At 45.3% G+C, this 14,205-nt stretch overlaps 1 protein-coding gene across 1 annotated transcript in view; it reads left to right on the top strand.

The window, feature by feature from the left end:
* Positions 1-14,205, top strand: part of ITIH5 (inter-alpha-trypsin inhibitor heavy chain 5) — a 296,926-nt gene that overhangs the window by 262,893 nt on the left and 19,828 nt on the right. Inside the window, exon 11 of the mRNA XM_085653539.1 lies at positions 523-576. Coding sequence (XP_085509665.1) covers positions 523-576 — 54 coding nt within the window. The remainder of the gene's footprint in view (positions 1-522; positions 577-14,205) is intronic.

The following is a 14,205-nucleotide window of genomic DNA, read 5'->3' on the forward strand; positions in this document are numbered from 1 at the left end:
CCCAGCCTCGCTTTAGGGGTTGCACTTGATTAACACCCTCCAGCCTCATGCCCGCTCCCAGGAGCACAGCTTAGTGAAACCCACTCATCCCCTTTACCAACAGTGGCAAAGCAGATGACCAGCCTCCACACATTCAAACCCAGAGGCACGGTGCAAGGAAAGATCCCGCCACTCTTGCTTCCTGGTGACACAACTTAGGAGCACCCCAGCCACCCATTCCTGCACTCCCTCCTCTAAAATACAAGCGGGACACCCCCTCTCTTTGTCGAAATAGGGCCAAATGTTATTGAGCAATTAACCTTTAACTGCCTGCTGTTTGTGCTTCCTGTGTATTTAGTGTAAAGTCTTTGCTTTTTCATTTTAGGCACAAATGGATAGAAAGACCAGTTAAAAATATGAATTTGTCTCTGTGTGGATATTTTGCCAATAGCTCTTATCTGCACAAAGGCACCAACTCTTTTATTATTTTTCCTAACTATGCAATTTCCGCCCTGTGAACCTTCTCTTCTCTTCCTCGTCTAGGTTCTGCCTACAAAAAACAGGACAAAGAAAGAACTATTGTTTCTAAAACATCAGGTATGAGCCTGTCTTCCCTCGTAATGTAACGTGCACCTTAAATAATGCATAATTATCGGATAAAATGATCAGTGTGTGCTATCAGAACCCACTCACCACCTGCAGCACATTTAAGGCAGCATTATTTGTTTTGGATTAAGGAGGAACGCTGAGGGGATAGAACAATGCCTTGTTATTCAATTTGAAATGTTTCTATTCACTGAACAGACCACATTTCACAAAGCGCTTGGCACTCCCTAGAGAAGTGCACAGCTAAAGAACAATGCCCAGTTAATGTGTCAGTCTTACAGGTAAACACAAGTATGAAAAGTGGCTGCACACCTCAAAATGTACAAGTATTTGCCCTTCTTGGCGAGTTTAATATGCACACTGACACTATCACGGATAGTCGGGCTACTTTAACTCTCTTAACCTGAATCAATATGTCATGTTCCCGACCCACCAGGCCGGTTTTATTCAGATCTCATTTTTAACGATACAGTTGTGGAAGTCTGGAAAGTTCAGCCTATTTCGTGGTCAGAACATTCTTTAGTTCACTTCACTTGGGGCAGAGATGCACAGATCAGTATTGGTCATTATCACAGATGGGCGAAGGCCAAGGTAACAGAGATGGAATGTGTACGTCTACCCCTTCACTTAGTGGAGATGTAAAGATGCAGATGCCCTAGCCACGAGTCCTTGGTTATTGGAGATGGCAGACAGGGTGGCGCACAAATAACACTCTTAGACACCTCCCTTCTGCTCCCTGGGTTACTCCTGAGCTGGGAGAAATAGGGAAACAGTGCAGGAAACTAGAAAGGCTCTGGAGGAGACACTACTCCTTAGAGGATAAGGAGAAGTGCAGGGTGCCCGTAAGCTATCATGGGTCAATAAGAAAGGCTCAGTCTAGCTATTTTATCAGATCGTATACTTTCAGCTGCAAACAATCCACGTGATATTTTCAACACAGTCAAGCATTTTCTTCATCTGGTGTCCCTCTCGCAGCCAATTGCAGTTTCTGCCAACTTGTGAAACAACCTCTCTAAATTTTTCGAGGGCAAGATCATCAAAATAGTGTCCAATCTGGATGCGAATCCCATCTCCTCTAGTACCGGTAAGGGACTTATAGGTATGAAGAGGACAAATACAGAAAATGTATGCAAATTCTCCAGGATTGCATTGGCTGAGTTTGAATGGGCCATTATTGCTTGCAAGTCTGGCCCCCCTGAATTCTAGCCTCTTTTCTCATGGCAATCAATCAGTAGCTGTTCCTCCACTAGGGCAAAGGAGCGTAACCCCTCCCATGCGAGTGCAGCAAACAATAAAATGGTGATAAAACAAATGTATTACCAGTTTATCTGAGGGCAGTGCCATTGCTGCTGACTGCGTGGCTTTTTTCATGGGGATTGTAAGATGGCCTAAACACTCAGGCAATGATAAAGGGAAGCAGGGAACACTGACAAGTCTGAGGAGCAAGGTATCGATTTTATCACCATAAAGGCAGAGACAGTTATTCTACATCCAGTGGAGGACCTGTGTAAAACAGTGAGACTGCTTGTTGATGTCGGCAAAGTGAGGATTAAGGTGGAACAGTTTGTAATATGCATACATTTGTTTAAGTGTCTTGAAAATGTCCAAGATTACCGTGAGGTAAGCCACATAGATATTGAGTTACACTGGTGACAAGGGAGAGCCATGGGTAACACAACATTTGATGTTAACTATGCTTGATTGGAACAGGCTCAGTTTAATTTAGTGGGAGTACATTGGATAGAATGACTCAAACCAATGCATTACAGTTCCTCTGATGGTCAATGCTGTTGAGAGGTCAAATATGATACATTCTCAGAGTTATCCTGGTCACAGGAATCAAGCATATTTTCCTAAATGTTTAGAACAGTGTCTCAACAGTGTATGTACCCTGATTGGATCACACCCATATGGAGTGTTTACAATTGGTGGGTGATGCCAGATTCAGACTGCTTTGCTACACTAGAAAGGCTAGACATTGGTCTATATGTGGAATGGTTATTAGAGTCCATATTGAGTTCTTTAGGATTGTGGTGATGATTGCATGCTTGAGGGTATTAGGGATGGCCCAATGAGGAGGAAGGAATTATCTAGGCTGTGAGGTCTAGAATGACGACTAAGGCATTGCAGATATCCACAGTAAGAAAGGATTCTTAGCATTGTTAACATCAATTTCAGAGACTTGTAGCAGAGTGAGGAAGACAGATGAATCTGGCAGAATGAGGGATAGGTTCCCCTTCCAGTGTGGTGGCAGTGTGGATGTGAGTGCCAAAGGTGTCAATTGTGTTGAAGAAGAATGACAAGAGATTGTCACAAAGCTCTAACTATGGGATTGGCCGGTGGATGGAAAGTTCTGCAGGACCATTGATTTATGGTTTAATTTCTTTAAGATTGAAAGTAAGCCTTCTTTGGTTTATACAAGCTGATTTGTAGCCTCTAGATTGTGCCTGAAAGGCTGTGCAATCATAAAAACATTTGGTGCGTTAGTTTGCTGAGAGGTCTGCCCCAGGTTTGTATCTCTGTGTTTCTATGTTTCTTTATCCGTAAAAGCCTTGCTACTCTATTCCAGTCTTCTGTCTTGGTGCTTTTGTCCATATCTTCTTGGGCTAGTGTTCATGTCTTTGTCTTTTCATACCAGTTTCAATGTCTCCTTGTTCCAGTGTCTGTATCTCTCTTTTTCAGTCATGATGTCTCTCTCTCAGCCGCGGCCCCTGGAGGGAGTTCCGTGGGGCGGAAAGGTGGGGCGGGGGGTACTAAAAAACGTAATATGGATAATTGGAGGTAAGTAAACAATTAAATAAGTAAAAAGAATTTCGTAGCGCACGCTGCATCACAAATTGCGATGCAGGGCGCGCTACGAAATTCGTTTTATTTATTTAATTGTTTACTTACCTCCAATTATCCATATTCCGGTTTTTAGTACCCCCCACCCTACCCCTCCCCCGCCCCGCCTTTCCGCCCCACGGAACTCCCTCCACGGGCCGCGGCTGCTCTCTCTCCCTGTTCCTGTGCCCATACCTTCCCTTCTGAGTGACTGCGTCTTCTGGCCATACCATATGTGTGCCCCTGTTCCATTTTGTGTATCACCATGTCCTAGTCTATGTTTCTGTGGTCCTCTGTTCCAATGGCCTTGTTTTTGTTTCTCTCTCTTTCAGTTTTGAAATCCTGTTTCCCAATGTCCTCGTCTCTCTGATTAAGTGGCAATATCTTTGTTACATTTTCTTTTCCTTACTGTACAATAGCCTGTGTCTTTTTGTTCAAGAGCCTGCTTTTCCCTGTTCCACTGTCGGTGACTCTCTATCCCAGTATTTGTATCTCTTCTTCCCAGAGTCCTCAACTTTCTGTTTGTAAGTCAGTGCTTCCCTGCGCCGGTGCCTGTCTCTCCATAAATCAGCATCTATGCCTACCTATCATAGTGTATATGTCTCTCTGACCTGGTGTGATGTTTCTTAGTACCAGTGTGTCCATGACATCCTGTTCAGTGCCTGTATAATTCTCTCCCACTCTCCCTGTACCAGTGTCTACTTGTTTCTGTTCCATTGTGTATTTCCCATAATGTCTATGTCTTCTTATAAACATCCTATAAACTTCTTATAAAACTGCAGGCCACATTGTCAATATTTAAGACTTCCTTGTCCAGGGACATTATCTCCAAGTTTGTGTCCTCCTGCAGTTTGTTGCCTTTTTCTGGTGTAAGAGGTCATGATTATCCATCTTGGTATCAATACCTTTTAGATCAGTGGCTTTGTCATAATTTAACAGGGTTCACATGTTTCTGCCCCAGTGTCTGTTTCTTTCCATACCTGTGTTTCCTTGTGGCCCTCTTGGAGTGTCTCTGTGCCTGTGTCCATATCTGTCAGTGGCTGATTGTCTCCATTGTTTCCTTGTCCCAAGGTTAACGTCTTTCTAACCTGTAACAGGGACTCGTCATCTTAGTGTCTTTGTCTCCCTGACACAATGTCCATGACTCCTGGTTCTCATTTCTTTCTCAGTGTATGTGCCTTATCTGTCCTAAATCTTATAATCTTACCTGGGGCCAACACTTGCTGGTACTATGGCTATTGTGTCCTGTGTAGTTTTAGAGTAGCATAGGACTGAAGTTGAGAGCAGCGGTCTCAGGTCTTTGATCGTGCTCAATCTTTTTCCAATTTCTACACCGTCATTCATTCACTCTCTGACTTGTCTTAGTGATTTGGTATCCAGCATGCTTTGTTAGACTGGGTTGTATCTTTTTTTAGGAAGCCCAGCAAATTGTCCCTGTTGTGCCCTTTGAAACAACTGGCAAGCCCCGTGGTGTGGTTCAGTGCTTTAATATGTTTACCTTAGTCCTGTGATGTTTGCTAGTGCCTCTTCAGTACAACACAACACCTCCAGCAGTTGAAGGACAAGTGGCATATTAATAATCTGCATTCTCCTAGCATGGCAAATCATCATTGCCACCTTGCGTGTCGGAACGCTCACGGACACCTAGAGCCATTTCAACTCAGTAGGATGACACAACTTATCGAAATGCCATGCATCAATAATGTCTTGGGCTTCTTCTGTTCTGTTCAACACATCACACCTAGGTCTGGAGAATAAAAACAAGCATGGTTTTATTTGCTTTGCTTTGCATAAGCAGCAACATGTCCGCCACATACCCAGAGGGTATCACAGTTTAACCAACAGCTACGACTGTGTCTTCAGAAGATAATGTAGTAACACACAGACCAGACTGGCCAGGCAGGACATTGTTTGCCTGTCTCTTCGGGTCAAGCAGCAACTTGTATGTGCAATACATAAGAGAATTGACTTAATATTACAAGCGATGAATGAAAATTTTTCGACACATACTTTTGGTTCTTGAGCAGCATTTGCAAATTTCCTAACATCTGCATCCGGGCCTCCTTCAAGTGCAATGATTGTGCTTTGTCTCTGCTAGACGTGGCGTCCTTTGGTGTGGTTTCCTCTGTCGTTTTGCTTCTGACCTGCTGTTTTTGACTGTGTGATCAACTATGTTTTTGCTGGTTTTAGTACTCTGGGCACTTTACTACTACTGACCAGTGCTAAAGTGCACGTGCTCTGTGTCTAAAATGCAATGGCATTTGGTTTGTCCATGATTGCCTTATTTGCCTTACTAATAAGTCCCTAGTACAGTGTACTGTGTATGCTCAGGGCCTGTAAATCAAATGCTACTAGTGTGCCTGCAGCACTGACCAATCACATGAGTAGCCCTTCAAACATGTCTCAGGCCTGCCACTGTAGAGCAGTGGCGGCTGGTGACATTTGAAAGTGCTGAGGCGTAAAAGTTGTGGACGTATGTTGTCTCACGAGCGAGCCCGATTGACAAAAGGGGTGCTGGAGGGAGGCTCTCACCCTAATAAAACTTTGAAAAACATAGCAAATGGTGCAATTTAAAGATAATTTCAGAAATCAAGAAGATTTCTAAAGTAATTGGGAATGTGTAGCCTTGAAAAAATTAAACACATTAAAAACCGGCTCACATCTTGCTACATTCCTGCTTCCAACCATACCTTCCAATTTGCTGCCTGCAATATTTAAAAACAGCAGGGTTTGAAAATATTCGTCCCATTGGAGGTCACTCTTGGTTTAGAAATGCATAGGGTTCTCCTAATGATGCAAGGTAAAAGAAGTAGCTCAGGAATGTCATTGACGTTCCCTGTAAACAAAGCAATTGCCAACATTTTAAAGGGGTTTACCTTGGATCAACAGAACCCCCCCTCGACCCTTTACAGCTCATCAGCTCTGCTGAAATGAAGTGCTTGTTTTCTTTGCAGCGCGAAGCGTACACAGCTTCAAGTGAACGCGGGCCGTGCTGGAGAGATTAAATTTACACTCACACAATGATACCATCATTCTTTGTAGTTTAATATTGTTGCTCCCACAGTGCATTAGGCGCATTAATCCTTATCTGCAGCACTTCTGCTCTCATGCTTACTGGGAGCAGCGGACTCCCATTACACCAGAGCGAACCACTTGCAGGACATATGTATGTCTGTAGCTTTAAACCTCGCTCATGATCACAATACAATGCACCAGTAACACCTTAACATAACACTTTAATGTGAACCGATCTCGGTGCTGGAGAGAGAGAGTACCCCAATGGATTAAATCCATGGCCAAGGCCTCTTGTCCGCGATTGTTCCATTCTGCCATAAAGTTACCCTGCAGACAGGGGTACGTGGAGAGATGACATAGGAAGTCGTAAATGCACCACTAAGGGGAAAGTATTTCATAGAGCAAGTTACACCCTGCCTTCTTTCCGTTTTACGGTACTCGAGTACCATTAATCAAACTATCCTGCAACTCTGCACGGATTTCGTGCTCTTTGGAATCGCAACTCCTGCGCAGAAAGTGTTGTTACAAACTAACAGCCAGCATGACAAGAAGGACAGTACTTACTCACTGTACAACATAGAGTGACTAGTGGGGAGATGTGATTGAGTCACTCTTGCGAACGCCAACATCTCACCAAGCCCTCGCCTCTTGTGCTATACCAGTGGCGGCTGCCAGGGAATGGGGTGGCAGGGGGGTGGAGGTTTAATTTATTTTTTTAAAAACACTTACCTTTTCACAGCGTCCCTGCCTCTCCTTGTTACTTCTCTTTGGGATAAGTCCCAGAACCAGAAAGCTCCCAGGCTCGCCTAAACCAATCATGACGCTGCAATGCAGCATTGTGATTGGTCTGAGCGCCGTGATTCGGCGCTCAAACGGGGGCTGGGAGCCTCTGCATGTTTCTCACCAGGCTGTTTATTACAGCCTGGTGGAAAATATGCAAAGTGCGCATGACTGTTTGGCCGGGCCAAGATGGGCAGCCAAACCATCATGTGCAAACCACTCCTCCCTGGCTCTGACACCAGCCCCACCCCAGCCCCGTAGCTACAAAAAATAAAATGATAATAAGGTGTTATTAAAGTTTTATTCTGCAATTTCTACTGCTCTGATAGCAGTGGGGTGATGCTCCTCCACCTTAGTGGAGGAGCTGCCTTTGCTGTAGAGCCTGTGTGTGCAGTTTTTAAACTAACTGGCATGTGGACCAGGCAAGTACATCTACTTGCCAGGCCCAAACCATCCCTTTTATTACATATAAGGCACCCCTACAGTAGGCCCTAGGTAGCCCCATGGGCAGGGTGCAGTGTATTTAAAAGGTAGGACATTTGCTCTTAAGTTTTACATGTCCTGGTATTGAAAACTGCTAAATAGGTTTTTCACTCCAGCAAGTCCTATTTCTCCCATTGGTTAGCATTGGAACTGCCTTATAACACTTTACAAGTGTAACTTCCAATTGGGAGGAGATAGAAAATTGGAGTTTGGTGTCTCTGGACTCACAATTTAAAAACACATCTTTTAGTGAAGTTGGTTTTAAATTGCAGGTCTGAAAATAAGACTTTTGGAAAGTTGGTATTTCCATTCTTTAACCATTCTGTGCCTCTGCCTGTCCCTAAAATACATGTCGGGGTCAAGGTGACAGCTGGGCTTTGCGACTTCACTCTACACAGTCACACACAAAGGGAGCTGATTTGTGCCCTGCATATCCTAATGGCCCATCACAAGGCTGATGGGTCTTCCTAAGCTAGAGTGGTAGGTTGGAGCTGACACTTGTGCCCGAATCGAGCTGTTCCTGTCCCCACACAAGGGGCTGTATACCCCTGCAGTGTGTCTGGAGCCAGGGCCAGGAAGGGTAGAGTCTTGTGCACTACAAAAACGTTTCTTTGAAGTCTCCCTACTTCAAAGGCTAAAATGGGTATAAGTACTGGACCTCTAACACCATATATTCAGAACACTTCTGGACTGAGGACATTCTGCCAGGAAGAGGAGCTGTTGTGCTGTCAGGAGGGGCTACCACTTTGCTACTTGCTTTGCTCTGTTGACCTGCTGCTTTTTGCTCGGGAGTGAGAGGACTGGACTTTGCTCTCTATAACCTGCTTTCTAAAGTTCTCCAAGGGCTTGACTGACCTTGGCTCCTGCTGCTGAAGCCTCAGGGACATCAAAAACTTCATCTGTAGCTTGCTACCAGCACCTGGGCTCCCTTGCTGTGATTCCTGCCCTGCCAAGTGGGACAAAATCCAGTCCTGAGCCCTTAGAGGTGAATGTGGTGCTCCAACCAAGAAACCAACACATCGACTCCAAAGCGTCAGTTCGGAACCGTATCATTCCTACGAAATCAGCGAATCGCCGCAGTCCGCACCAAATCCATGCACACCGCTCGCCGAGTGCATGACTCAATGGCCTTGACTTTCAATGTAACCCCAACTTTGCTGCATCGCCTCCAAAGAACTGTCACTGCGTGAGTCTTGAGCACCGCCTCATCGAAGTCTGTGATGCACTGCTCTGACTCACACGCCATCCTGGCCCAGCGTGGCTTTTGACTAGCACATCTTCTTAAGCCCAGTGATTCGACTTCGATGCCGTAGAATCGAGGCATCGCGCTGTGACAGCGACGCATCCTCTACACTGTGTCACCTTCAGGAACCAAGGCCTTGCACCGACACATCACCTCTGCTGCGCAGCACATCGTGCATGGGTGTTAAAGCTTCAATGACCTTGCACCACCTTAAGGAACCAATGCATCACCTGCATCTGCGACGCCTCACCTCCTATTTGCTACGCTTCGTCTTCAATTTCCGACGCACCCATGGTACTGTAAGGGGATTTGCGTGGCTCCTGCATTTGGCCCTCGCTCCATCGTGGTTGGATTGAACTTTCGGGTTGGTCCCGGTCAAGCGTGACCAGATAACCCCAGTTAAAGCGATTGATTTCATTGCACTACATTTTTATTTATTCTTTAAAAATTCATATCTTGACTTGTGTATGTATGTTGGATTTTTGTCGATTTGGTCTTGTTTTAGTATTGGCTCCTTTTCTAAACTGGAGTGGAGTACTTTGTGGTGTTTTCACTATGTTACTGTGTGTGTGTGTTTGTGTGTGTGTACGCACAAATACTTTACACATTGCCTCTTTAGTCTAGCCTACCTACTCTGTGCCAAGGTACCAGAGGGTGAGCACTGGTAAATTGTTAGTGTGTACTACACTTACCCTGACTAGAGTGTGGGTCCCTACTAGGACAGGATGCATGCCTCTGCCAACTAGAGACCCCATTTCTAACAGTCTCTAAAAACACCAGCTTCACCTACATACATTTCTAACTCATCCACTGGCTTTTTGCACTTGTCTAGGAATACTTATTTTAAGCAACTGTTACTTCAGTTAGCCTCCAATTCTAGAACGTTTTAAAGCAAAACTAGATTTATGTACTTAAATATTTATTTGAATGAACTTGAAACAAATACAGAGACATCTCTCAACTCATCATGCATTACTTTCATAGTAGTTTATTTCTTACTAAATAATCCGCTTATCATCATTTTTACTTTATAACCCCCCTCCCAACTCTACCCCCCCCCCCCCAATGATTTTGAGGCATTGGCTCCAAAATGTAAAATTTGCAGAATGTTTTGCTGTAGACAGAATCACCAGCAGTACCGCTCCTCAAATTGGAAGGTGTCTGGTGCCAGAGAGTGCAGATTGCAATATCAAATGCCTGCATTCTCTGCCATCAGACATCCTGTGTTTCCTGGAGTGCACAGGACAGCAGTGTTGTTTGTGTTTAGGGGGGCATACGAGCAAGAGTAGGGGACAGAAATCTCTGAGGTATGGTGAAAGGGCCAGATGAATCATGGGAGGAGGGGGTACAGTAAACCAAGGGCCAAAGAGGAGTCACAGTGCAGCAGGGGATGTGGGGGGAAAGAGGAGACCAGAGAGAAGTGATTTAGAGCCAAACCGGAGAGTTCTAGAGGGTTGATATCGGATGAGTCTGTCTGCTAAATAGCTAGGGCCATTGCCATATAACGCCTTGTGTACAATTCAGCAGATCTTAAATTGGATCCGCTTGTGGATGGGCAACCAATGTAGTCCATGGAGAAGCGGCAAAGAGGCGGACCTGGCAGGAGAGTGGGCCGCAGTGTTTTGGACCACCTGGAGAGGATTCATTGGCTGAGATCAAGAGGGCATAGACGACTAGATGACTTATTACTAATGCCTGAAGGAGTGTTTTGCGGACTGTCATGGGGAGAAAAGGGAAAACCCTTCTCAAGAGGCTAAGTGCATTGAAGCAGGAGCCCACTGTGGTTGTAACTTGCTCCTTCATCGTTAGTTTCTGGTCTAGGTGTACTCCTAAGTTTTTTACCACTACTTTTGGGGCCATGGCAGCACCCAGGTCAGTTGGCCAACAATCTGGGGACCAGAGTTGGATAGCCTCCCCAAATAGCATAATCTCTGTTTTGCTGGTATTTAGCTGTAAGAAATTGTTCCTCATCCAATGCAGATATGGCTTTCATGCCTTTGGAGAAGGTTGACTGGGATTTAGGAGAATTTTTATCAAGCGCCATTAGGAGCTGGGTGTCATCAGCGTATGAAATTGGGATGAAGCCCAGTTCCCTTATTAAGTTTGCTAAGGGGGCCACATAAAGGTTAAATAAAGTGGGCCTGAGGCAAGATTCCTGAGGCACACCTTTAGTCAGCTCCGATGTTTGAGAGCGGAAGGTACCAAGGTTGATAGTTTGGGTGCGGTGGGTTAGGAAGCTTGACAGCCACTGGAAGGCAAGGGCCTTGGACTCCAACCTTTCTTAGTCTATTTAGTAGGATGGAGTGGGATATCGTGTCAAATACCGCTGACAGATCCAGTAGCACTAGTAATGATGCTTGTCCATTGTCCAAGGAGTGCCTAAGGTTGTCTGTAACTGCAATCTGTGCTGACTCCGTACTAAACCTGGGTTGGAACCCGGACTGAGAGGGGTCGAGTCATCCTGTTACTTCAATGTACTCTGAAAGATGCTTGTTGATATGTTCTTCCAGAAGTTTGCACAAATAGGGTAACAGGGAGATAGGGCGGTAGTTGGACAGATCGCCCTGAGGGCCATTTGAGTTCTTGTGAAGGAGTTAACTCATTATTGCAGGCTTTGGGATTCATGAAGGAGTTGAGGATGCGGTAGAGTTCTTTAGAAGATTTTTCGGCCTTTAAGTTGTGACTCAATGTGAATTTTGCACGCTTTCTTTAGGTTCTTATGATATAGGACAAGAGAACTCTTGTAAGTGTCTTTATCATTTGCATCATGGGAGAGACGCCAACATCTTTTCAGTTTTTTGCATAGGCTTTTTTCCTTACTTAGATCGGGAGAGAACCATGCCGCCTGCGTTCGTCCAGTCTTAGTAGGATAAGATTTTAATAAGGCCAGCTGTTCTAGAGTGGTACCTACTATATTGTTATTGCTGGCTAGACAATCCTCAACATTATCTAAGGCTCAATTGGCATTAATAGGGAAAATGTTCGCAAAGTGATCGGGCGTAATTATATGCCATTGTCTTCGCAAACTGTGGGAGGCTTTAACAGAAGCAGGATAGCCCCTCCTTTTATTTGAAATCGAAGTAGAGAGTGGTCTGACCATGTGAGTGCACAAGGGGCCTCACAGCAGATATTGGAAGAGGTGGTCAGGACAAGGTCCAGGGTGTATTCTGCAAGATGTGTGGGACCTGTATTGGTCTTTTCCAGTCCCAAGGTGGCTAGGTCCGCCAAGAGTATTGAGGCGTCCACATTGGAGAGGATTTTACTATGTACATTAAAATCTCCTAATAATATGAAATGTTTAGTGGAGACAATGTGGGGACAATTAGTTCCATGAGTTGTAGTGAACAATCCTGAAGGGGGCCAGGCTGCCGGTAAACAAGTGCACCTTTCCAGCAATAGTGAGATTGGGAGTCGATTCTGAACACAAGAAATTCTAGTTTGTTGCCACTACATTGTTCTAGCATAGTAAACTCGATGGAGTCCTTATGGACCATGGCTATGCCTCCACCGACCTTAGACTGCCTATTACGTTTTTGGATACAGTAGCCATCAGGGATCCCCACCGTGATCTCGGGGTGGAGCTCGGTATGAGCCAAGTTTCCGTTAGGAACAAATGTTGGTATGTGCTGAAGAAAGCAAGTCCCAGATTTCTCTAGCATGCTTGGGCAGTGATCTGACGTTGGCCAGGAAGCAGTGCCAGCCCCGGCTAGGATTACATATGGAATGGTTAAGGGGAGGGGGTGATTTTTAGTTTCCAGCTGAGGGTATTCCTTGCTGTCACAGAATTTGCCTGCTGTAGTATTAAGCTGTGAAATTGGCAGTCTCTACATATGAAAGGTTCTTCCATTTCTGGGAGGGCCTTAGAAGTGCATTTGGAAGTGTTTACCCTTCTTAGTGCTATAAGCTCCGTGCTTGTATAAGTGTGTTTCTGACTGTGGCTACATCCTGGGTTAAAAGGAGCAGGGGTCCTGGCTCCTGGTGACATCTGGGCGCGGACGGGCGCAGACCGGCTTGCCTATGGTGCGCCATTGGCGCGCAGGCGGCGCACCCGCTGCACGTTCCCGCTGCGCATCGGGAAGAGCATGGGTTTAAATAGAGCCAGGAAGCAGCTAGACTGCTAACTCTGGCCTCTCTCCCTGCTCAGAAGTGTTGAAGCGAGGAGAACAGCACCACTAACTCCCTCCACACAAACGTGAAACCCCATTGTGGACCGGGGAGAGTAGCGGTGAGTCACAGCCAGCGGGAGAGTAGGAACTAAATACACCAGTCGGTGAGGTGAGGAAGTTTCTTTTAAAAAATATCAGAGGCTAAAATATACTGTCAGCAAATAATAATAAGTAAAACACAAGTAAAACACAGTTAACACAATTGAAGCGATAAAACTGTTGCAAGCGGCGTATATTAGCAGCGTTTATATATGTAGAGACAGTCTTACTCTATAGCGTGTCCGCTGCGCGTCGGGAAGAGCATGTGTTTAAATAGAGCCAGGAAGCAGCTAGACTGATAACCCTGGCCTCCCTCCCTGCCAGGAAGTGAGGAAGCAAGGAGAACACCACAGCTAACTCCCTCCACACAAACGGGAAAACCTGTGGTGGACTGGGGAGAGTAGCGGTGAGTCACAGCCGGCGGGAGAGTAGGAAGGAAAAGAACCAGTCGGTGAGGTGAGGAAGTTTCCTTTAAAAAATATCAGAGGCTAAAATATACTGTCAGCAAATAATAATAAGTAAAACACAAGTAAAACACAGTTAACGCAATTAAAGCGATAAAACTGTTGCAAGCGGCGTATATTAGAATTGTTTATATATGTGGAGACAGCCTTACACTACAGCGCGTCCGCGAAGGTGGAAGTGGAGCAAGCATCATTGATTGTCCCCGCTCTTGACCACTTTGCGATGCATAGAGGATGTGGCCGAGGGAAAATACAAAATGACTCCTATTCACAGGGAGAAAACTTCCTGTGCATCAGAGTCATATGTTTTTTGTTCAGAGGAAACAAACTCCCAAAGATATGCAGAGTGTTTTCTCTAAACACGGCTCCTGCTCGGCAACTCTTTAGTGCTGTTAATAGAGCCACAGCAGCTGCTCCCTGCACAGCACTGATACCCCCACTAGGTAGGCAGAATCTCTAAGTAGGGCAACAGCCCTCTACCAGGTAACAGATTGTCCATCAGGATCTAAATGACCTCTCATGTACTTTATATACATTTTATCCACAGCATTTTCAATCTATATGACAAAAATGCTGGGATGTTCCCTTAATGAGCCATCATTAAAAA

This window comes from Triturus cristatus, chromosome 4_1 (assembly GCF_964204655.1).
Source record: "Triturus cristatus chromosome 4_1, aTriCri1.1, whole genome shotgun sequence".
NCBI lineage: Eukaryota > Metazoa > Chordata > Amphibia > Caudata > Salamandridae > Triturus > Triturus cristatus.